This window comes from Nicotiana tabacum, chromosome 15 (genome assembly GCF_000715075.1).
Source record: "Nicotiana tabacum cultivar K326 chromosome 15, ASM71507v2, whole genome shotgun sequence".
NCBI classification, from domain to species: domain Eukaryota; kingdom Viridiplantae; phylum Streptophyta; class Magnoliopsida; order Solanales; family Solanaceae; genus Nicotiana; species Nicotiana tabacum.
In genome coordinates this window covers 134,550,467-134,575,402 of record NC_134094.1, presented here as the reverse complement: position 1 = coordinate 134,575,402, position 24,936 = coordinate 134,550,467, and the positions used below count along the sequence as shown (strand labels likewise).

At 39.1% G+C, this 24,936-nt stretch overlaps 1 protein-coding gene across 3 annotated transcripts; it reads left to right on the top strand.

Annotated features, from left to right (window-relative positions):
• The first annotated feature begins 1,246 nt into the window (after positions 1-1,246).
• LOC107798231 (uncharacterized) lies at positions 1,247-22,325 on the top strand. Of its 3 annotated transcripts, none has more exons than XM_075231371.1 (8): positions 1,247-1,688; positions 3,342-3,455; positions 3,552-4,199; positions 5,178-5,257; positions 6,156-6,626; positions 6,701-6,784; positions 6,878-6,974; positions 7,603-7,807. In XM_075231371.1, exons 1-7 carry the CDS (start codon positions 1,682-1,684, stop codon positions 6,971-6,973), a joined length of 1,500 nt encoding a protein of 499 aa, XP_075087472.1. In that variant the 5' UTR covers positions 1,247-1,681; the 3' UTR covers position 6,974; positions 7,603-7,807. The 3 variants fall into 3 exon arrangements, with proteins under 3 accessions (XP_075087472.1, XP_075087473.1, XP_075087471.1); XM_075231372.1 differs by lacking the exon at positions 7,603-7,807 and adding an exon at positions 22,194-22,325 and having other exon boundaries at positions 1,248-1,688; XM_075231370.1 differs by lacking the exon at positions 7,603-7,807 and having other exon boundaries at positions 1,248-1,688; positions 6,878-7,203.
• The last annotated feature ends 2,611 nt before the right edge of the window (positions 22,326-24,936 follow it).

The window sequence follows — 24,936 nt, the reverse complement described above, 5'->3', positions numbered from 1 at the left end:
TGATCTATTAACTGACTGAAATTTTAAAAAAAATTAATCTAAATAGTCACACACCCAATTGCTTAAACTAAAAATAACTAATAAATATATAATTCATGTATAATATATGTATGATCATATATAATTAGTGTATAGTCTATATATATACTACATAGGATAAGTAAATAGTAAATTCTATCGGCTATTTATGTAAAGATCCCAGAAATTATATCATAATAGAACAATAAATAGAGTACTATATAAAGAAGGGAGAAAAAGTAAGTTTCCCGTCAAATAATTTTATCATTTGAATTATTATTCATATTCTTTGAATTGAATTTTGTACACAAATTATTCTAGAAGAAGTTGGAGTTTGGTTTATATGCATATTTCATGTGGATAAAAAAATATCACATACTCATTTACAATTTGAATAAAAGAAAACATATATGTAAATTTCTCATATATTATTTCTTATTGATCTCTTATAGAAAAGTCACATAATTAGAATAATATTTACAATAAACTATGAATTAAGGATAAAGCAAATCTAAAAATAATATTCGTAGTAGACTAAAAAAGCCAAGAGATTTTTATAGTGGTTGATAGGTCTTTTTCACCAACTTGACTCAAAACAATATAAAAATATTTTTTTACTCGATTGGCTAAGGTCCAATAGGTAAATAGAATTGAGAAATAATTTTTAAAATAACGAACTTTAATAAAGTAAATGACACAATCAAATTAACATTTTGAGCTACTTGTGGTATTTAAATCTTTCTGAATAAACACAAATAGAATAAGAAAATTTAACTTAATCTAACTTTTCAATATGTCTTCATTTTGTAAGACCTAAATAAATACGAAGTCTATTTGTAAGAAGATGCAAAATTGTAATCAATATATATCGATGTTCGATATTTCTATTAGAATAAGAAAATTTATAAGTTTCGCTTAAAAAAGTGCTATCAATTTTTATTTTATTTATTTCAAGACTAACCTAGCGTCAGGGCAAACATTTTATTAATTTAAATAATTAGTGATTTTTTTTGTGGGAAAATTCTTCTTCAGAATACACTAAACATCAATTGAAAAAAATAAAAATTCACAGTTTAATATACACACCCGTGTTGATTGCTAAGCACTCAACCGAAGAAGCAAACGGAATGCTGCAAAATACTATTCTCTCCAAACTAAAACCAATGATACATTTCTAAAGGACACATTTATCTCCAAAATAAAGTAACGAAAATGTTACTTTATCACATATTTTTAAAATTAAAAATAATTCAATTTTATACTTTTTATTTTAACATTTTATAAACACACAAATATCAATTAATATTGCACGTTCAAAAGTCTTTAGTTAATTTTTTTTTTAAATTCATATAAAGTAAAACTGTCTCGTCTAAATTGATGAAACAGAGGAAGCATTAAGCTAATTTCTTCAATTCTTATTTTCTTCCCCCTTTTTGCTCAAGAAATCTTTTTTCTTCTGAAAATGTTTTGTCAATTTAGAATTATGCATATAAAATCTATTTTCTCTCTGTACATTTGTGTATGTATGTAGCAATTTCGTTCTCTGTACAGATGCACACAAGGGCGGTTTAATCTTGCATTCTCCGCCAATTGGGGTTCGAATTTTGAGTTAATTGACAAAAAAGGGGTTCAGGAAAACCCCCAGAGAAATTGGCCAGAGATCATGGAAGGTATCGAATTTTTTCCAATTTTCCTTTTCATACATATCAAAATCAATTTCATTGCGTTTAATTTGATTTCCGTGCCTTTGTATATGACGGATTTGATTTCAATTTTGTTTCATGTTTTCCTTATAGGTGTCTTACCCAGTATAGGCAATGTGGTGAAGTGAACTATAATATATATATAACTTAAATTTTCACTTTTCTTCTTATTTGATAGAATATTGACGTGAGATTGAGCTAAAATGGAGAAGTGAGGATTCACGTAGCTGACCGCAACTTGTTTAGGACTGAGTTGTAATTGTAGTTGTTGTTGTAGACGTTGTCAATGTGGTGAACTGCTAGTTATATATATTTAACTTATTTTTTCACTTTTATTTTTATTTGGTATGATACTGACATGAGATTGAGCTAAAGTGGAGAAGTGAGGATTCACATAGCTGATCGCAACTTGTTTGGGATTGAGTTGTAGTTGTAGTTGTAGTTGTATTTGTTGTTGTTGTTGTAAGCGCAGTCAATGTAGTGAACTGTTATTTATATATATTTAACTTATTTTTTCATTGTCATTTTTAAATGGTATGATACTGACATGAGAATGAGCTTAAATGGAGAAGTGATGATTCATATAGCAGACTGCAACTTGTTTGGGGCAGAGGCGTTTTTTTGTTGTTGTAGTCAAGGTAGTGAACTGTCTTAAACAACATGGTGGAAGTTTCAGCAGTTATTTGATATTTCCTTTCTCGTCGTGGAATATGCTGTAAGCTCTATTTAATCTGGCCTTGTGAAGAACAGGTGTGACTAGAATTTAGTCATTGAATTCTTTGTCCAAAAGAAAGAAAAAACATAACAAAAAGAGAGAGCAGTAGACTAGGTTAATTTGAGATGAGATGTGGTGGAGGAAGTAATCAGCTCTTCTTCTGCCTTCTACATGTATCCTTGGTTACTGCAGCACTTTTATGTATTCTTCTGAGTTATGAGGTATATGGTGTATCCTTCCATTATTCTTGTGTCTGCAACTGAAAAATAATCCTTCACCACTTGTATATTGTGCGATGGCATCCAGAAGCAGAAACTAGGTATCCGCACTTAGAGAAATTGGCACTTGCACTGATAAGCTCCTCTAGAAAGTTAAGACCATGCTTTCAATGTCACCCCATATGTGTATTAACCACTTACCCACTTCAGAATATTTTTCACAAGCCCGAACTATTGGGCCGATTGGCCAAATGGGCCATCGAACTCAGTGGGTACAATATCGAATATCAATCCCGGACGGCCGTCAAGTCTTAAATTTTAGCGGACTTCGTAGCCAATTTCGCACCAACCCTCGTACCCGAAGTGGAAAAGGAACTCTTGTTAAAATCGGGTACATCATCGGGGGTATGGACCTCTTCACAGATGGTGCTTCGAATGTGAAAGGGTCTGGGCTAGGCATCATTTTAAAGCAGCCCATGGGTAGTACTATTAGGCGCATCCTGTATTCTGGTCTAATCCTGGAAAGGTTTTATCCCTTTGGTTTGAATAGTTGATATCTCAAATAATGCTTATGAAACTTGTTCAATTTAAAGTAGGACCTGTTGTTGTTGGAACAGTTGAATGTGATCTTTACTTCCAGCTTGGGTAATTGTTGGGTTTATTAACCTTTTCTTATCCATGCTTTAGATCCTGTTGTAATGCATTCTGAAGATGATAAAGGTCATACTGAAAAAAACAAGACAAGAATCAAGGTCATCAAGACGCGTGCTCAGATTGAAGGCCTTGAGAAATTTTATAAGGGTAACAGATCTTACTAATTTTTTGTGTTTCCCAATGAGTTTTTATAGCATATATGTTATTTCAAACTTAACAATGAGAGAGCTTTCAAAATTTCAGAACATAAATATCCTACAGAATCAATGAAATCAGAACTGGCACAGTCATTAGGATTAACAGAAAAGCAGGTTTCTGGGTGGTTTTGTCATAGGCGGTTGAAAGACAAGAGGCTATTAAGTCGGGAAGCATATGCAAATGGAAGACAAGATCGTTCAAGTGGTGTCATTCAGGACCGGGGCAGCGGTTTTAAGCAGGATTCTTGCGGAAGTACTAAGCAAGGAGATGATAAGAATTTTGATCATCGGGAAGTTGAGAGTAGAAGATTAACTGCCCGAGAAGTCTCAGCTGCGGATGTTACATATGAAGTTGGTACTCAGTATAGAACAGAGTCTAATCTCATGGAGGATACACCTTCACGAAGTAGCTCTTCCTTACGGGATGCATGTTTTTCACAAAATGTGGAATCATTTGATATGGCAACATCGAGATACCTATCGTGTAATGTACCTACTGATCTTAAGAGTGTGAAACCAAGAACTGGCCCATCCGGGTACTTAAAGGTGAAAGGCCAGGTAGAAAATGCTGCAATTACTGCTGTGAAGAGGCAATTGGGAAGTCTCTACCGACAGGATGGTCCACCACTTGGTGTTGAATTTGATCCACTTCCACCTGGTGCTTTTGAATCATCAGTGCAAAATCTTGTTGACAGTGAGTTAAAATTGCTGCTTCTTGTCTTTTTCGCAGTTGACTTTTTTTTCTGATCCAAGTATTTTCATCCATTCAACTCATTGTGTACATGCCTTTCTCTCCTTAAAGCATGCTAATTCTGTTCCTATTTAGTTTAGCTGTTGATTTTTCAATTTTGTTATGCTTCTCTACAACTAAAATAACCTCTATCATCTAATTGTGCTGTGAAAATTTCTGTGCAATTTAAGGAACAAGATATTGTTATATTTAGAATAATAATCTTTTTTAAGTTAAAAAAAATAATTATGGCAATACTGTGTTTATTTTATAAGAAAAGCTAATATGATCCAAATTGCGAACAAAACCAGCTCATATATGACAATATTATTAAATTTGCATTAAAACCTAGACTGATTCAGAGTTGTAATTACGAATAGAGTGACTTAGGGTATCTGCAAGTTGTGAAGTCCTTTTTCATGTTCTCTTGATACTAAGGGTTTTATTTTTGTGCTAGTCCTTTTAATGGGATCATCTTATACATGCTTCTCTATCCAGAATTACTAGTTTCTCTGCTCTTATACTTACAATTGAGTTGGCAGAACAAAATTCGGAACCTTGTAAACTCTGAAATTTGGTTCATCTTCTTTCTTCGAGAGGAATAAAATTACAATCTTATCAATACTTTATGTGCCCATTATCATAACTATGTGATGTTTGAAATTTCCTTATACATGTCTGTAGTGTATACTCTTCTTGTATTCAGATCATTTTTTGTTTAGATGCAAAAAAGAGTTTGACGGCTCTTTCTTACTGAACGAGTGAAGTTCCTATTGCCATGTCCAATAACACTTCTACTCTGGATTTTACTCCATGTTCAAGTTTATATGCTTGAGTATATATTCACTTTCTTTTTTGCATCTGATTGTGGATTCGGAAAGTATAACTTTGTGTCTAGTGCAAAGAGTTGCTGACTTTTACTTTCCTATTAATGTTTGTCAGAACCTGAATATGCTGGAGAACCTGTTCCAGCGCTTGCACCAGATTTCTCTAAAGTGTACAAGCAATCGAATTCATGCATAGTAAGTGGATCTTGTGCAAATTGATCTTAGTGATTTTGTAAACCTTGATCTTATAATTCACAGCCATCAACTAACTGCATTTGTATGGGAATGCTTAATTTTTGGGTCAAGTTGATAATTAATTGAATTTAGACTATGCATTGTATAAGTTTTTACTCCATGGCAACAGATGCTATATACTTCAGTTAGTTGATCTTTCGAATGAATGAGGCAAAGAAGTACGAACTACCAAATATAGAACTGTGGAATAGCAACACTACACAAAAGAATGCAGTAGCATATGCTTTTTTTGAGTGCTTAATGTACTTTGAACTAATGTGTGATAGTGACAGTGTAAGCATATTTTGCTTGTGATTTCGTTACCTTGGATGCTGCATCTTTTATAGATTAGACTGCCCATTCCATTACTGATATGGTGACAAAATTGTTTTTCGTTTGTTTACTATCTTTGTTAACTTCATAAAATTGCAGTGCTATTTTGCTGGCTTGCATATTTGGTGTATTTTGAGTACCTTTGGTATCTGGTTATTGACCTAAGGTTTCTTAAATTACCTCAAAAAGTTCTCTCTTAAGAATTTGTGATCTCTATTTTCCTTTTTTCTGTTGGGTGATTATTTTTCAACTTCTTTTTCTTTTCTATATTTTGCCTTTGACCATGATTAGACCTTAAAAAAAATATCATGGACCATGGAGGGAGACTTGTTTCTGGACATTACATTTCTCGGGGATCAAACATCTTTTCATTTTTTTACTGGCCCAAATGCAAATGGATTGAGATATAATTGTGCTTAATTTTGTGTCTTCTCTCCTACCATATCTGGATCTTACTATCAAAACTGAAGTACTCAAGTCAATCTGTAGAATTATACCTACTCTGTTTTTGCATTGGTTTCGATAGGGATATGGATCCATTTCCAAGACAAACTCTCATGTCCCTGATTTGGAAGGTGCAAGTTTCAAAAAATCACTCAAGTCTGCTCATCCCGAATATTACTTCAACCAAAAGCCTGGTCAGAATTCCTCTATTCATGATGGTGATTGTTACTATCTTGGGCGGGACTCATCAATAGACATGTACAAAGGTTCCGGAAGAGAAGTGGTGCTTGATGGCAGATGCAACTATAAGTATATGGCTAAACATGATGGTGCAGAAATTAGAACTGGTACTAGCTCTAGCAATGGTTTTCGAAGTCCCCGCACTGGACAAGTCAATGGAGAGCAGGTGAAGCCTAGGTTCACTAGCTGCAACGAAATGAACCTTAAGATTATGGAGGAGGAAGATCTTGAATGCAAGCCTTCAAATTTTGTCCTGAAGGGAAGTAAGCATCGTTATTGTCCAGACAGAGCGCTTTCCAGTAAAGTTGAAAAGGTATAAAACTATTTTTGTTGCTTCTTTTTTATCCAGCAATATCCTGATAAGTTTTCCTTGAGAATGATATATAGGATTACATCCATGTGGACAGACCAGCAGTTGATGAAAACTATAATCTAGATCGCGTGAAAATACCCTGGGAGAATGAAATGAGGGTAAGCTTTTTAGCTCATGTTAGTATATTACCGTTTGGGATTCCTTTAGATATCGCTATGGTTACTTGAACTCTTCAAACACAAATTTTGAAGGCTGCCAAAAGAGCAAGGGATGAATCCCCTAACCATCAAGAATATCCGAGGAAAGCATCAGTGACACAATGTGATCCCAGACAAATCATCGGATGAGGTTTGACCATGTTTAATATCTTGATTTCTACTCCTTAAGTATGTGTTCTATGCAGTCATGAGCATGCAACTTATTTGGACATATATGGCTCCATTTTGAGATATTTGACTGGATATCATTGTTGTGGAGAATCTTTTTAGTTCTTAGATGGCTTTTGTTGAACTGATTTTAAACTTAGATTTGTGATGTAAAGAACAGAAGAATATATGGCTGAAAGTCGTGCCTCTCATAAGTGATAAGTCTCCATTACCTTTTCTTTCCCATTCATAGAAGATTGATTTACGACACTGCAGAACGATGTACGGTCCATCTTCTGGACATTGTGCATAGCATAGTGTTCGATATAAATGTTTCTAGCTTTATACGTTTTCCTGGTAGACATTATTGAGTGTAATTAAGTTCTGATGTCCGATTATTAAGTGTTTCTATGTGTTATTAAAAACAAAAGAATATAGAGTATAGAGTTTGTGGTTTGTCATATTGTCCATAAGTAGTGGGATTAGTAACCTGAAAAAAGGGATAGTATCTGCAACAGCTGCAACAACACGTGTCGGTTTATATAAGTTAAGCCCTTTAAGAATTTTCTTTACTGTTATGTTAATACTGACACTCCTAGTGTTGGCTCTAGGTTTGCTGCAGAGATTCCATCTAGCTTTAATGAAGATAATAAAACAGAAGAAACCAGTTCTTTGACGGGTGAGACATTTGCACTTGACTAGAGAAAAGTTAAAAGTCCAGTGTAGTGAATTTTTTTGGAATCCTGTGTGTTGATAGAACTTCCGTTGGATTTGTACAGATCAAAACAACTTAATGTTTATCAGTATACCAGTACGTGAAATTGGAGAACTTTTGTCTTTGTATAGTATAAGTAATTTGTTGCATTTGAAGCAGCTGGATGCCGAATTTGGAAATGGACCTACGAAATTTCAGGTCAATCGGAATACGTCAAAAAAATTATACAAAATCAGCATGTACTAATAGACATCAAAAAGTGGATATAATACAAATTCGTGTTGCATAACTCTAAAATACCAAAAAATAAACCTGAAAGTCATGATGAAACGAGTATTGGTCACTAGGTAGTTTCCTATAGACCTACGAAATTTTAGGCCAATCAGAGTCCATAAAAAAGTTAACACACGAAAAAGTGGATATAATCACAAATTCATGTTGTATGAACCTGACAGTCATGGCGAAGCGATAAGTATTGGTCACTAGGAAGTTTCTTATGGACCTATGAAATTTCACGCTAATCGGAGTACGTCCAAAAAATTTCTACAAAATCAACATGTATTAATACACATAAAATTTTTGATATAATCATAAAATTGCATTGCATGATCCTGAAACACCATAAAATGAACCTGAAAGTTCTGGAAAAGCAATGAGTATTGGTCACTATGTTATTTTCTATGGACTTATGAAATTTTAGGCCAATCGGAGTGCGTCAAAAAAACTCTACAAAAACTAGCATGTACTAATACGCATAAAAAAGAGAATATAATCACAAACTCGTGTTGTCTGACCCCAAAACACCAAAAAATGAACTAGGAAGCCATGGTGAAACAATGAGTATTAGTCACTAGGATGTTACCTATGGACCTGCGAAAAATCAGGCCAATCGGAGTCCGTCAAAGAAATTCGACAAATCAACATGTACTAATACACACAAAAATGGATATAATCACAAAACCGTGTTGCATGACCTAAAATACCAAAAAATAAACCCGAAAGCTATGGCGAAAGGATGAGTATTGGTCACTAGGTTGTTTCCTATGGACCTATGAAATTTCATGTCAATTAGCGTCTATCAAAATTCTACAAAATCAACATGTTCTTATACACACGAAAAAGTAGATATAATTACAAATTCGTGTTGCATGATCCTGAAACACCATAAAAAGAACCCCAAAAGTCATGTTGAAGCAATGCAAATTAGTCACTAAGTCGTTTGTTATTGACCTACAAAAATTCAGGCCAATTGGAGTCCGTCAAAAAATTACTACAAAATCAAAATGTATTAATACATAAAACAAATTAGGAATCGTCCTGTATTCATGTTTTATGGCCCTAAAACGCTGAAAACGAGGAAAAGACATAGGAAAACGATGACGATTGTTCATTAGTTCATTTTTATGGGCCCCCAAAATTTTAGGAGATTCCGAGTCGGTCGCCCGAATTCATACAGGTGGTGTGGGCTATAGCAGATGAAAATCTGGGAATCGTCCTAAATTTCTATTTTATGATCCTAAAACGCCAAAAAATGGCGAACAGTCATAGCGAATCAATGACAATTGTTCATTAGGTCATTTATTATGGGCCCGCAAAATTTTAGGAGATTCGGGGTCGGTCGCTCGAATTCATGCAGATGGCGTGGACTATAGCATACGAAACTCTGGGAATCATCTTGAATTCCTGTTTTATGGCCCTAAAAAGCCAAAAAACGAGCAACGGTCATGACGAAGCGATGCCTATTGTTCATTAGGTCGATTTTGATGGGCCCGCAAAATATTAGGAGAGTCGGGGCTGGTCACCCGAATTAATGCAGATGGCGTGGACTATAGCACATGAAAATCTGGAAATCGTCCTGAATTCCTGTTTTATGGCCCTAAAAAGCCAAAAACAATAAGGAACGATCATGGCGAAACGATGACTATTGTTCATTAGGTTATTTTTTATGGGCCCGCAAAATTTTAGGAGATTCGGGGTCGGTCGCTTGTATTCATGTAGATAGCGTGGACTATATAGCATACGAAAATCTGTGAATCATCCTAAATTCCTGTTTTTTATCCCTAAAATGCCAAAAAATGAGGAACGGCCATAAAGAATCGATGACTATTATTCATTAGGTCGTTTTTATGTGCCCGCAAATTTTTATGAGATTCAATACCGGCCTCCCGAATTCATGCAGATGGCTTGGATTATAACACATGAAAATCTAAGAATCGTCATGAATTTCTGTTTTATGTCCCTAAAATGTTAAAAACAAGGAATGGTCATGGCAAAGCAATGATTATCGGTCATTAGCTCATTTCTTATGGGCCCGCAAAATTTTAGGAGATTCAGGATCGGTGGCCTGAATTCATGCAGATGGCGTGGATTATAGCACACGTAATCTCAGAATCGTCCTGAATTCATGTTTTATGGCCCTAAAACACGAAAAAATGAGAAACGGTCACTGCCTCACTATGACCATTACTTGTTTTTTGGCGTTTTAAGGCCATAAAATTGAAATTCCACCTGATTCCCAAATTTTCGTGTGTTATCCCATGCCTTCTACATGGGCCCGGGCGACCGGACACGCATAGCCTAAAATTTTGTCGGCCCATAAAAAACGATCTAAGGAATAATAGTTATTGCCTCGCCATAACCATTACTCATTTTTGACGTTTTATAGGGGCCGGACGACTAAATCCAGATCGCCTAAAATTTTGTCGGATCATCAAAAACGACGTAAGGAAAAATAATCATCGTCTCGCCATGACTGTTACTCATTTTTTATGGGCCCGCAAAATTTTAGGAGATTCGGGGTCGGTGGCCTGAATTCATGCAGATGGCGTGGATTATAGCACACGTAATCTCAGAATCGTCCTGAATTCCTGTTTTATGGCCCTAAAACACGAAAAAATGAGAAACGGTCACTGCCTCACTATGACCATTACTCGTTTTTTGGCGTTTTAAGGCCATAAAATTGAAATTCCACCTGATTCCTAAATTTTCATGTGTTATCCCATGTCTTCTACATGGGCCCGGGCGACCGGACACGCATCGCCTAAAATTTTGTCGGCCCATAAAAAACGATCTAAGGAATAATAGTTATTGCCTCGCCATAACCATTACTCATTTTTGGCGTTTTATAGGGGCCGGACGACCAAATCCAGATCGCCTAAAATTTTGTCGGATCATCAAAAACGACGTAAGGAAAAATAATCATCGTCTCGCCATGACTGTTACTCATTTTTTGGCGTTTTATTGCCATAAAACTGAAATACCGCATGATTCCCAGATTTTCGTGTGCTATAGCTCGCGCCTTCTACATGGGCCTGGGCTATCAGACATTGATCATCTAAAATTTTGTCGGCCCATCAAAAATGACCTAAGGAACAATAGACATCGCCTCGCCATGACGGTTACTCAGTTTTTGGCATTTTAGGGCCATAAAATAAGAATTTCGCCCGATTCTTAGATTTTCATGTGTTATATAGCCCACGCCTTTTGCATGGGTCCGGACGACCAAACCCGGATCGCCTAAAATTTTATCGGCCTATCAAAATATGACCTATGGAACGATAGTCACTGCCTCGCCATGATCATTACTCATTTTTTGGCGTTTATGGAGCCGTAAAATTGGAATTCACCCGATTTTCAAATTTTCGTTTGTTGTAGCCAAGGCCTTCTACATGGGCCCAGACTACTCGATCCGGATCGCCTAAAATTTTGTCATCCCATCAAAACGACCTAAGAAACAATAGTCACTGCATCGCCATGTGCGTTACTCGATTTTTAGCGTTTTAGGGTCATTAAATTAGAATTCCGTCCGATTTCCAAATCTTCGTGTGCTATAGGCGGCCTTCTGCATGGGAGCGGGCGACCGGACCCGGATCGTCTAAAATTTGCCTATCCACAAAAAATGACCTGAGGAATAATAGTCACTGCCTCGCCATGATCGTTACTCGAATTTTGACATTTTAGGGCCATAAAACAAAATTGCGCCCGATTTTTAGATTTTCGTGTGCCCATGCCTTGTGCATGGGCGTTGGCGGCCGGACCCAGATCGCTAAAATTTTTCTAGCCCATAAAAAATGACCTATGGAACAATAATCACCGCCTCGCCATAACCGTTACTCGTTTTTGGCGTTTTAGGGCCATAAAATTAGAATTTCGCCTGATTCCCAGATTTTCGTATGTTATAGCCCACGCCTTCTGCATGGACCCAGGCGACCAAGCCCGGATCGCCTAAAATTTTGCCGGCTCATAAAAAATGACCTAAGGAACAATAGTCACCGCCTATCCAGGATTGTTACTCTTTTTTGGCGTTTTAGGGCCATCAAACTGGAATTCCGCTTGATTCTTAGTTTTTCGTGTGCATAGCTCACGCCTTCTGCATGGGCCTAGGCGAACGAATCCGGATTGCCTAAAATTTTGGCGGCCCAATAAAAACGACCTAAGAAACAATAGTCACCGCCTCGCAATGACCGTAACTCGTTTTTGGGCGTTCAGGGCCATAAATCTATAATTCCGCCTGATTTTCGTATGGTATAGCCCACGTCTTCTTAATGGACCGAAGCGACCAGACTCGAATCGCCTAAAATTTTTCCAAGCTATAAAAAACTACCTAAGGAACAATAGTCACCGTCTTGCCATGACTGTTACTCTTTTTTGGCGTTTTAGGGCCATAAAACTAGAATTCTACCACATTCCTAGATTTTTGTGTGCATAACCCATGCCTTCTGCATGGGCTCGGGCGATCGGGCCCGGATCGCTTAATATTTTGCTGGCCCATATAAAACAACCCATGAAATAATAGTCACCGCATCGCCATGATCATTACTCGTTGGGCCATAAAACTGGAATTCCGCTTGATTCCAATATTTTTATTTTTTTATGTTTTAAGAAAAGGAAAATCTTATTTCCCGTCTTCTGCATGGGTTCGGCGATCGAACCCAGATCTCCTAAAATTTTGTCGTCCCATAAAGAATGACTTAAGGATTAATAGTCATCGCCTCGCCATGACCATTACTCGTTTTTTGCGTATTAGAGGGCTCGGACGACGGGATACAGATCGCCTAAAATTTTGCCGGACCATCAAAAATGACCTAAGGAACAATAGTCACCGCCTCGCCATAACCGTTACTCGTTTTTCGGCCTTTTATTTTCATAAAACTAGAATACCGCCCGATTCACATATTTTCGTGTACTATAGCCCGTGCCTTCTGCATGGGCTAGGGTGATCGGACCCTGATCACCTAAAATTTTACTGGTCCATCGATAACGACCTAAGGAACAATAGTCACTGCCTCACCATGACCGTTATTCATTTTTTGGTGTTTTAGGATCATAAAAGAAGAATTTGCCCGATTCTAAGATTTTCATGTGCTATAGCCAGCACCTTTTGCATGGGTCCGGACGACTGGACCCGGATCGCCTAAAATTTTATCGGTCCATCAAAAGTGACCTATGAAACACTAGTCACCACCACGCCATGACCGTTACTCATTTGTTTTGCATTTTAGGGCCATAAAACTAGAATTCCACCTGATTCCCAGATTTTCGTATACGATAGCCCACGCCTTCTGCATGGGCCCGACTGACCAAACCCGGATAACCTAAAATTTTGTCGGACCATAAAAAATGACCTAAGGAACAATAGTCATCACCTCACCATGAGCGTTACTCTTTTTTGGTATTTTTGGGACATAAAACTTATATTCCACCTGATTCTCAGATTTTCATGTGATATATCCCACGCCGTTTATATGGCCCAGACGACCGGACCCGGATTACCTAAAATTTTATCGGCCCATAAACAACGACCTAAGGAACAATAGTCACTGTCTCCCTATGACTATTATTCGTTTTTGGCGTTTTGTGACCATAAAACTAGAATTCTGCATGATTCCTAGATTTCGTGTTATAGCCCACGTCTTCTGCATGGGCCGGGGCAACCGGAACCATATCGCCTAAAATTTTACCGGCCCATCAAAAGCGACATAAGGAATAATAGTCACCATCTTTCCATGACTGTTACTCATTTTTTGTGTTTTAGGGTCATAAAACTAGAAATCCATCTGGTTCATATATATTCGTGTGTTATAGCCCACGCCTTCTATATGGGCCCGGACAATCGGTTCCGGATTGCCTAAATTTTTGTCGACCCATCAAAAATGACCTAAGGAACAATTGTCCTCGCCTCGCTATGATCATTACTCATTTTTTGGCGGTTTAGATCTATAAAACACCAAATATCGCCTGATTCCTAAATTTTCGTGTGCTATAGGCCACGCCTTCTGCATGGGCCCGAGTGTTCGGACACGGATTGCTTAAAATTTTGTCGGCCCATCAAAACGACCTAAGGAAAAATAGTCACCGCCTCTCCATGATCGTTACTCGTTTTTTTGCGTTTTATGGCCATAAAACTGGAATTTCGCTCGATTCTCAGATTTTCGTTTCTATAGCCCACGCCTTCTGCATAGACCCGGGCAACCAAACCCGAATTACCTAAAATTTTGTCAGCCCATAAACAATGAACTAAGGAACAATAGTCACTTCCTCGCCATGATCGTTACTCGTTTTTTAGCATTTTAAGGCCATAAAACTGGAATTCTGCCAAATTCCCAAATTTCATATGTTATAGCCTACGCCTTCTTCATGGGTCCGAGCGATCAGACCCGGGTCGCCTAAAATTTTGCCGACCCATCAAAAATAACCTAAGGAACAATATACACCACTTTTCCATGACCATTACTCGTTTTCTAGCTTTTTAGGGTCATTAAACTAGAATTTCCCCCGATTATCAGATTTTCGTATGGTATGTATAACCCATGCCTTTTACGTAGGCCCAGGAGACCGGACCCGGATCCCTTAAAAAAACTTTTGACCCATCAAAAAAGACCTAAGTAACAATAGTCACTGCCTCGCCAAGATCGTTACTCGTTCTTTGGTGTTTTAAGGCTATAAAATTGGAATCCGCCCGATTCTCAGATTTTTCTTGTGTTATAGCCCACGCCTTCTGCATAAGCCCGGGCGACCAGACCTGCATCGCCTAAAATTTTGGCGTCCCATAAAAAATGACCTAAGGAACTATAGTCACCACCTCGCCATGACCGTTACTCTTTTTTGGCGGTTTTGGGCCATAAAATCGGAATTTCGCCTTATTTTCAGATTTCCGCGTGCTATATAGCCCACGCCTTCTACATGGACCAGGAAAATCGGACCCGGATTGCCTAAAATTTAGTCGGCCCATCAAAATGACCTAAGGAATAATAGTCACTGCCTAGCCATGACTGTTACTCATTTTTGGCATTTTAGGACCATAAAACTAGAATTCCGCACGTTTCCTAGATTTTCGTGTGTAATAACTCACGCCTTCTGCATGGGCTCAGGCGACCGAATACCTATCGCCTAAAATTTTTCCGTCCCATCAAAAGTGACCTAAGGAACAATTGTCACCGCCTCTTCATGACCGTTACTCATTTTTTTGGCATTTTAGAGCCATAAAACTGGAATTTCGACCGATTCCCATATCTTCGTATGCTATAGCCCAAGCCTTCTGCATTGGCCCAGACAACCGGTCCCAGATCGCCTAAAATATTATTTTTCCATAAACAACGACCTAAGGAATAATAGACTCCCCCTCGCCATGACCGTTACTCATTTTTTATCGTTTTAGGGCCATAAAATGCCAAATACCGTTTGATTCCCATATTTTCATGCGCTATATCCCACGCCTTCTACATGGGCCCGGGACCCGGACCCGGATCGCCTAAAATTTTGTCGGCCCATAACAAACGACCTAAGGAACAATAATCACTATCTCACCATGATCGTTACTCATTGTTTGGCATTTTAAGCCCATAAAACGCCAAATAGCGCATGATTCCTAGATTTTCATGTGTTATAGCCCACGCCTTTTGCATGGTCCCAGACGACCGGACCTGGATCGCCAAAAATTTTTTGCCCATAAAAAATGACCTAAGGAACAATCGTCACTACCTCTTCATGTTTGTTACTCATGTTTTGGCATTTTAGGGTCATAAAACTGAAATTCCGCACAATTCTTAGATTTTCGTGTGTTATAGCCCACGCCTTATGCATGGGCCCGGACGACCAGACCCAAATCGCCTAAAATTTTGCCGGCCCATAAAAAATGACCTAACTAATAATATTCACCGTCTCGCCATGATCGTTACTCATTTTTTGGCCGTTTTTGGCCATCAAACGCCAAATACCTCCTCATTCCCAGATTTTCGTGTGCTATAGCCCACGCCTTCTGCATGGGCTCGGGCAACCGGACCCAGATCTCATAAAATTCATACAAATGGACCTAAGGAACAATATTCACCGCTTTACCCTGGTTGTTACTCATATTTTAGTATTTTAGGGACAATACTAGAATTTCGTCCAATTCCCGGATTTTTGTATTCTATTACCCACGTCTATTATATGGGCCATGGCGACCGGACCCAGATCACCTAAAAAATTTTCGGCCCATCAAAAACGAAGTAAGGAACAATAATCACCGCATCCCCATGACCGTTACTCGTGTTTTGGCATTTTAGGGCCATAAAATAGAATTCTGTCCGATTTTTAAATTTTCATGTGCTATAGCACACGCCTTCTACATGGGTCCGGGCGACCAGACATGTATCGTTTAAAAATTTTCCAGCCCATCAAAATCGACTAACGAACAATAGTCACCGCCTCGACATGACCGTTACTCATTGTTTCGGCGTTTTAGGGCCATAAAAGTGGAATTTTGCCCGATTCCTAGATTTTTGTGTGTTATAGCCCATGCCTTATGCTTGGGCCTGGGCGACCACACCCGGATCGCCTAAAAAAAATTTGGCCCATCAAAAATGACCTAAGAAAAAATAGACACTGCCTCGCCATGGCCGTTACTCGTTTTCTAGAGTTTTAGGGTCATTAAACTGGAATTCAGCCCGATTCATAGATTTTCGTATGGTATAACTCATGCCTTCTGCGTGGACCTAAGTGACCAGACCCGGATCGCCAAAATATTTTCCATCCCAACAAAAATGGCATAAAGAACAATAGTCACCGCCTCGCCATGACCGTTACATGTTTCTTTTGGTGTTTTAGGGCCATAAAACTGAAAATTCACATGATTCCCATATTTTCGTGTTATGGCCCAAGCTTTCTACATGGGCCCGTACGACTAGACCCGGATCGCCTAAAAATTTGCCGGCCCATTAAAAATGACCTAAGGAATAATAGTCACCACCTCGACATGACTGTTACTCCTTTTTGGTATTTTAGAGCCATAAAATTGGAATTCCGCCTGATTCTCAAATTTTTGCATACTATAGCCCACGCTTTCTGCATGAGCCTGGGCGACCAAATCTTGATCGCCTAAAAGTTTATCGGCCCATTAAAACAACCTAAGGAACAATAGTCATTGCCTCGCCATGACTGTTACTCTTCTTTTAGCATTTTAGGGCAAAAAAATTAGAATTTCGTCGGATTCCCAAATTTTCGTGTGCTATAGACCACGCCTTCTGCATGCGCCCGGGCGACCAGACCCAGATAGCATAAAATTTTGTCGGCACATCAAAAATGGTCTAAGGAACAATAGTCATTATCTCGCCATGACTGTTACATTGTGTTGGCATTTTAGGGCCACAAAACGAAAAATTTGCCAGATTCCTAGATTTTGGTGTGCTATGGCCCACGCGTTCCGCATGGGCTCAGACGACCAGACCCAGATCGTCTAAAATTTCTCCGACCCTATAAAAATGACCTATGGAACAATAGTCACTGCCTCACGATGATTGTTACTCGTGTTTTGGCATTTTAGGGCCATAAAACTAGAATTCCGTCCGATTCCCAGATTTTTGTATGCTATAGCCTACGCCTTCTGCATGGGCCCGGGCAGCCAGATCCGGATCACCTAAAATTTTGTCGGCCCATCAAAATGACCTAAGGAACAATAGTCAGCGCCTCGCCATGACTGTTGCTCGTTTTCTAAGCGTTTTAAGACCATAAAAGTGGAATTGCACACGATTCCTATATTATCGAGTGTTATAGCCCACGCCTTCTACATAGGCCAAGGCGACCGGACCTAGATCGCCTAAATTTTTTCCGACCCATTAGAAATGACCTAAGGATTAATAGTAACTGCCTCGCCATCATTGTTACTCATTTTTTGGTGTTTTAGGGCCATAAAACTAGAGTTCCGCCTAATTACCAGATTTTCGTGTGCTATAACCCATGGCTTCTACATGGGCCCAGACGACCGGACCTAGATCGCCTAAAAGTTTGCTAGCCCATCAAAAACAAGTTAAGGAACAATAATCACTGTCTCGCTATGACCGTTACTCGTTTTTTGTCATTTTTGGGGCAAAAAATAGGAATTTCGCCCAGTTTCTCGATTTTCGTGTGCTATAGCCACGCCTTCTGCATGGCCACGGTTCGCCTAAAATTTTGCCGTTCCATAAAAGTGACCTAAGGAACAATAGTCACCGCCTCGCCATGACCATTATTCGTTTTTGGCGTTTTACGGTCATAAAACGTCAAATACCGCCCGATTCCCAAATATTCGTGTGCTATATATAGCACACGCTTTTTACATGGACTCGAGCGACCGGACTCGGATCGCCTAAAATTTTACCGGCCCATCAAAAATGACCTAAGGAACAATAGTCACTGCCTCGCCATGACAATTACTCGTATTTTGGCATTTTAAGGCCATAAAACTGTAATTTTACCCGATTCTCAGATATTTGTGTGTTATAGCCCACGCCTTCTGCATGAGTCCAAGCGATCGGTCCTAAACCGCCTAAAATTACACTGCCCCGTAAAACGCGACCTAAGAACAATAGTCACCACCTCGCCATGACTGTTACTTGTTGTTTAGCGTTTTAGGGCCATAAAACTGAAATTCTGCATGATTTCTAGATTTACGTGTGTTATATCCCACGCCTTCTGCAGAGGCCTTGGCAACCCGACCTAGATTGTCTAAAATTTTGCCAGCCCATACAAAACGACCTAAGGAACAATAGTCACCGCCTCGCCATGACCGTTACTCATTTTTTTGACGTTTTAGGGCCATAAAATGCCAAATACCGACTGATTCCCAAATATTCGTACGCTATCCCACGTCTTCTGAATGTGTCCGGGCGATCAGACTCGGATCGCCTAATATTTTGTCGCCTCATCAAAAACGACCTAAGGAACAATAGTCACCACCTCGCCATGACCGTTATTCATATTTTGGCATTTTATGGCCAAAAAATGGAATTGCACGAGATTCCCAGATTTTCGTGCGCTATAGCCCATGTCTTTTACATGGGCCCGGGCGATCGGACCCGGATCGCCTAAAATTTTGCCAACCCATCAAAAATAACCTAAGGAACAATAGTCACCGCCTTGCCGTGACCATTACTCGTTTTTTGGAATTTTAGGGCCATAAAACAGGAATTTCACCAGATTCCTAGATTTTCGCGTGGTATAGCCCACACTTTATGAATAGGCCCAAGCGACCAGAATCGGATCACCTAAAATTTTACCGACCCATAAAAAATTACCTAAGGAACAATAGTCACCGCCTCGCCCTGACCGTTACTTATTTTTTGGCGTTTTAGGGCCATAAAACTGGAATTTTGCCTGATTCTCAGATTTTCGTGTGCTATAGCCCACACCTTCTGTATGGGCCCGAGCGACAGGACCTGGATCGCTTAAAATTTAGTCGACCCATTAAAAATGACCTAAGGAACAATAGTCACTGTCTCGCCAAGACCGTTACTGTCACGACCCCAATTCTCCTCCGTAGGATGATGGCACCTAGTCTCTAAGATTAGGTAAGCCTAACAATTTGTGGAATAACTGAATATACAACTGAACTCAAATTCTCAACATATGAAATATAAATAAAAACTATGATTCAAATAATTATAACTCCCAAAACCCGGTAGAAATAAGTCACAAGTTTCTAAGAGAAAATACTAAGTGTCTCTAAACATTAGAGTCTAAATAGAATAAGGAAAAATATTGTAATAGGATAGAGGGTGACTCAGAGGTCTACAGACGCTGGCAGATATACCTTGAAGTCTCCATGTACGGTCTAGCTCACTGGTATCTAGTCTGGTAGGACGGAACTGGATCTACACAAAAAGATGTGCAGAAGTATAGTATAAGTATACCACAGCGATACCCAGTAAGTGTCAAGCCTAACCTTGGTAGAGTAGTGGCGAGGTCAGGTCAGGGCCCTACTAGAACAAAAGGAAATGAGGCAGAAAATATAATAACACAATGAAATGACTGAGAAATGAACAACAAAAAATTTCAAAAGGGTAACAGCACAACAAATAGAGGTAAACAACAGGGGCGCTCCTGAGGTACCGCCTCATAGTTCCAAATGTAAATACACAACATGGGGATCTCCCGAAGTACCACCCCATAGTCCCAAAAGTAAATATGTACGATACGGAGATATCCCAAGGTATCGCCTCGTAGTCCTAAAAGTAAATACACGACATGTGGAGCTCCTGAGGTACCACCTCGTAGTCCCACAAGTAAATACGCAACTCGTACATTATGTGTAATGACCCGGCCGGTCATTTCGAGAGTAGTAGCCCCGATCCCTTATTTACTGCTTCTCCCATATCTATTCCTACTATTGTGAATTGTCGGGAGGTTTCGTTTTGGTTTTTGGAGTGTTTTGGGACATTTAATCCCTAAATGGAGGTTTAAACCTTAGGATTTGGACCGTAGTCGGAATTGTGTGAAAACGACTCCGGAATGGAGTTTCGTCAGTTATGATAGCTCCGTTAGGTGATTTTGGGCTTGGGGGCGTGTCCGGACTGTGTTTTGAAAGTCTGTAGCTCATTTACGCTTGAAATGGCAAAAGTCGAATTTTTGGAGATTTGGACCGGTAGTGAAAATTTTGATATCGGGGTCGGATTCCGATTTTGAAAGTTGGAGTAGGTCCATAATGTTGAATATGACTTGTGTGGTAAATCTGGGGTCAATCAGACGTGGTTTGGTTGGTTTCGGCATCGGTTGTCGAATTTGGAAGTTTCAAGTTCTTTAAGTTCAAATCGGAGGATGATTTGTGATTTTAGCGTTGTTTGATGTTGTTGAAGGTTCGCAGAACCGATATTTCTGGGCAGAAAAGAGGAAAAATCGAGGGTTTGATTCATTTCTTCATTTTTGGACTTGGGAGCTCGTGAGTTGGCGATTTTTCGAGGGATTTTCAGAGAGAGCTTTGGGGTAACGATTCCTAACTCGTTTTTGGTTGTATTTCATTAATCTATAGTTGTTTTCTCCATTTAATTTCGGATTTGGATTGAAAAGTTGGAAAAATGGGGGAAAAGTTCCTAACCGAAATTTTGAGTTTTGATTGGGATTTAGACATCGAATTTGGATAATTTTGGTACGAGTGAACTCGAGAGTGAATGGGTATTCGTATTTTGTGACTTTTATCCAATTCTGAGATATGGGCCTGGGTTGACTTTTTAGGACGAATTTCGGAATTTGTTTATTAAAATCTTGATTTCATTAATTAGACTAGTCTATTATAGTTGTATGTATGATATGTAATTGTTTTTGGCTAGATTTGGGCCATTCGAGGTCGAATATTCATGGAAATGGCATTATGACCGATTGATTGAGCTTGGTTCGAGGTAAGTGGCTTGCATAACCTTGTGTGGGCGAAACTCCCCTTAGGATTTGGTACTGTTTTGATATATGAGTGTCGTGTACGTACACAGACTATTTGTTGTAAAACTCTGTATTTCACTAAGTAATAACTTGTTTTCTCCTTATTTGAACTACAATAGCATATGTAACTATCCTATTTAGTTTAGAATAGCATGCCTTCGTGTCTTAACTACCTATCTGAACTCTGTGCAGCATGTTTAGTGAAATTCCTGTTTCTTTTCCTTGACTTGAACTTAGGCTCAACTGTGGGTTTTTCTTGCTGTAACTATTATTTCCGTTGGTTGAGCTGCATATTTACTTTGGGACTACGGAACAGTATTCCGGGAGATCCTCCTATACTGCATATTTATTTTGGGACTACGGAACGGTATTCCGGGAGATCCCCATGTACTGCATATTACTTTGGGACTACGGAACGGTATTCCGGGAGATCCCCATGTACTGCATATTTACTTTGGGACTACGGAATAGTATCCTAGGAGATCCCCCTGTACTGCATATTTACTTTGGGACTACAAAACGGTATTTCGGGAGATCCTCTTATTCTGCACATTTACGTTTGGGAATACGAGACGGTATCTCGGTAGATCGCCTGTTGTTATCTCTGTGTACTGAGTTTTTATCTTCTATAAATTCTTTTTTGTGAAATTTCAGTCTTTATTTTACTGTGATATTTCGTTCTTGCCTTGCTTTATTATTATTTATACCAGTAGGGTCCTGACCTGACCTCGTCACTACTCGACCGAGGTTAGGCTTGGAACTTACTGGGTACTGATTGTGGTGTACTCATGCTACTCTTCTGCACATGTTTTTCGTGTGCAGATCCAGGTGCTCCTTATCAGCCGCACTATCAGTGATTCAGGACTGCTTGGAGACTTCAAAGTATATATGTCGCGTCCGCAGACCTCGGAGTCCCCTTCTACTCTTCCCCATGTCCATTATCTTATGTATTTTCTTTTGATAGACTCTGATGTATAGAGACACTAGATTTTTCTTCTGTAGTTTGTGATTCACGATGTTCCGGGTTTTGAAAATGTTGTATAGTATATTGAGAAATTGGTTATTGTACATGCCAAGCGGCATGGTATTCAGTTACGGTGTTATCAATACAGTTAGTTGTTAAATTTATATTTTTATTTCATTATTCCACAAATGCTAGACTTACCTAGTCATAGAGACTAGGTGCCGTCACGACGTCATACAGAGGGGAAATTGGGTCATGACATTATGGAACAACGAATTTACGGCAATGAATCCTACGGTTAAAGACCGAATACAATAATCAAGGAAACATGCAATTCAACTAAGCATGTTGCATAAATTTTATGTAAGAGTAAATACACGCAGACATACGATACTAGGCTAAACATGAAAGCTACACATGCTAAGGAAACTCAGTTAAGGAATTTAAAAAGAAGACTACTCGGCAAGAATCGGAATTTTCACATTTAACCCATGTAGGCACTTGTCAACTCGCATACACGGCGCTCACATATCACAAATTGTTACAATAGTACCAAATCCTATGGGGATTTCCTACACACAAGGTTAGACAAGTCACTTATCTCAAATCTCGCTCAATCAATCGATAAGGATGCCTTTCCCTCGACTTTCCCGACTATGAATGGACCAAATCTAGCCAAAAGCAATTACATACTATAAATACAACTACAAAAATTAATTTAAATAATGAAACTACGACTTTAGCAAGAAATTAGAAAAATCGCCCCAAAAAGTCGACTCGGGACCACGTTTCGAAATCGGGTAAAAGTCACATAATACGAACGCTTATTCGACCACGATTCCAACCATATCAATTTTACTAAAATCCGACATCAACTCGACCTTCAAATCCTCAAATCTTATTTTCAAATTCCTAGGCTCAAATCCTCAAATTTCACTGTAAAAACATGTAATCTAGTCAAATTATTCAATGATAATTCAATATTATTGATTAACAATGATCACAAGTGACTTACCTCAAGTTTTCCCGTGAATTCTCTCTGAAAAATTGCTTCAACTCATGTTTGAAATGTCCTAGAATGAGACCTAAGGAACTTCTTTTGCGGTCCTAAATCCTAAATCCGCTTCTGCGGTCCTAATTCAATTTCTTTTGCGGTCCTAAATCCGCTTCTGCGGACTCGCTTCTGCGAGGCGAAGACCGCTTCTGTGGAGCCCCCATGCCTGGTCTCTTCCGCTTCTACGCTGCCTCCTTCATATCTGCAAGCTCGCAGATGCGGAACTTCCCTCGCATCTGCGACCTATGCCCACACTGCTCCAGCCCGCTTTTGCGATCAACATGTCTCTTCTGCGGTCATGCACCTGGACCATTTCCATCGCAGGTGCGATTGCACCAGAACTTGAAATTTTCCAGAATTTCTCCAAGTCCAAGTTTTGATCTGTTAACCATCTGAAACTCACCCGAGGCCCCCGAGACCTCAACCAAATATACCAACAAGTCCTAAAATATCATACAGTCTTAGTCGAGACCTCAAATCACATCAAATAAAAAAATACAAATTGCACATCGATTCAAGTCTAATGAAATTTAAAACTTCAAACTTCTACATTCGACGCCGAAACCTATCAAATCAAGTCTGGTTGACCTCAAATTTTGCACACAAGTCCTCATTGACATTACGGACTTGCTCCAACTTCCGGAATCGGAATTCGATCCCGATATCAAAAAGTTCACTCCTGGTCAAACTTTCCAAAAATTATTCCATTTTTCAACTTTCGCCAATTGACGCTAAAATTACCTATGGACCCCCAATTCAACATCCGAACACGCTCCTAAGATCAAAAATCACCTTACGGTTCTATGGGAACCGTCGAAAATCCATTCCAGAGTCATCTTCACACAATTCAAACTACGATAAATTTCTAGAACTTAAATTCTCAGTTTAGGGATTATGTGTCCCAATCCGAAACCAAAAATAAATCCTTCCGGCAAGTCACAAAACCCAAAAATGAAATAAGTGGAGCAATAAATAAGGGTTAGGGGCTAGTACTCTCAAAACGGCCAGCATGATCGTTACCGTTACTCGTTTTTTGGTGTTTTAAGGTTATAAAACTGAAATTTCTCCCGATTCTTTGATTTTCGTGTGCTAAAGCCCACGCCTTCTACGTGTGCCTGGGCGACCTGACCTGCATCGCCTTAAATTTTGCCTTCCCATAAAAAACGACATAAGGAACAATAGTCATTACCTCACCATGACCATTACTCGGTTTTTGGTGTTTTAGGGTAATAATACGCCAAATATCGTGTGCTATAGCCCGTGCCTTCTTCATGGGCCAAGGCGATCGAACCCGGATCGCATAAATATTTTTTGGCCCATCAAAAGAGACCTAAGGAACAATAGTCACCGCCTCGCCAAGATCGTTACTCCTTTTTTGGCATTTTAAGGCCATAAAACTGGAATCCGCCCGATTACCAGATTTTTTGTGCTATAGCCCACGCCTTTTGCATGGGCCCCGGAGACCTGCATCCCCTAAAATTTTGTCGTCCCATCAAAAAGCCCTAAGGAACAATAGTCACCGCCTCACCATGACCACTACTCTTTTT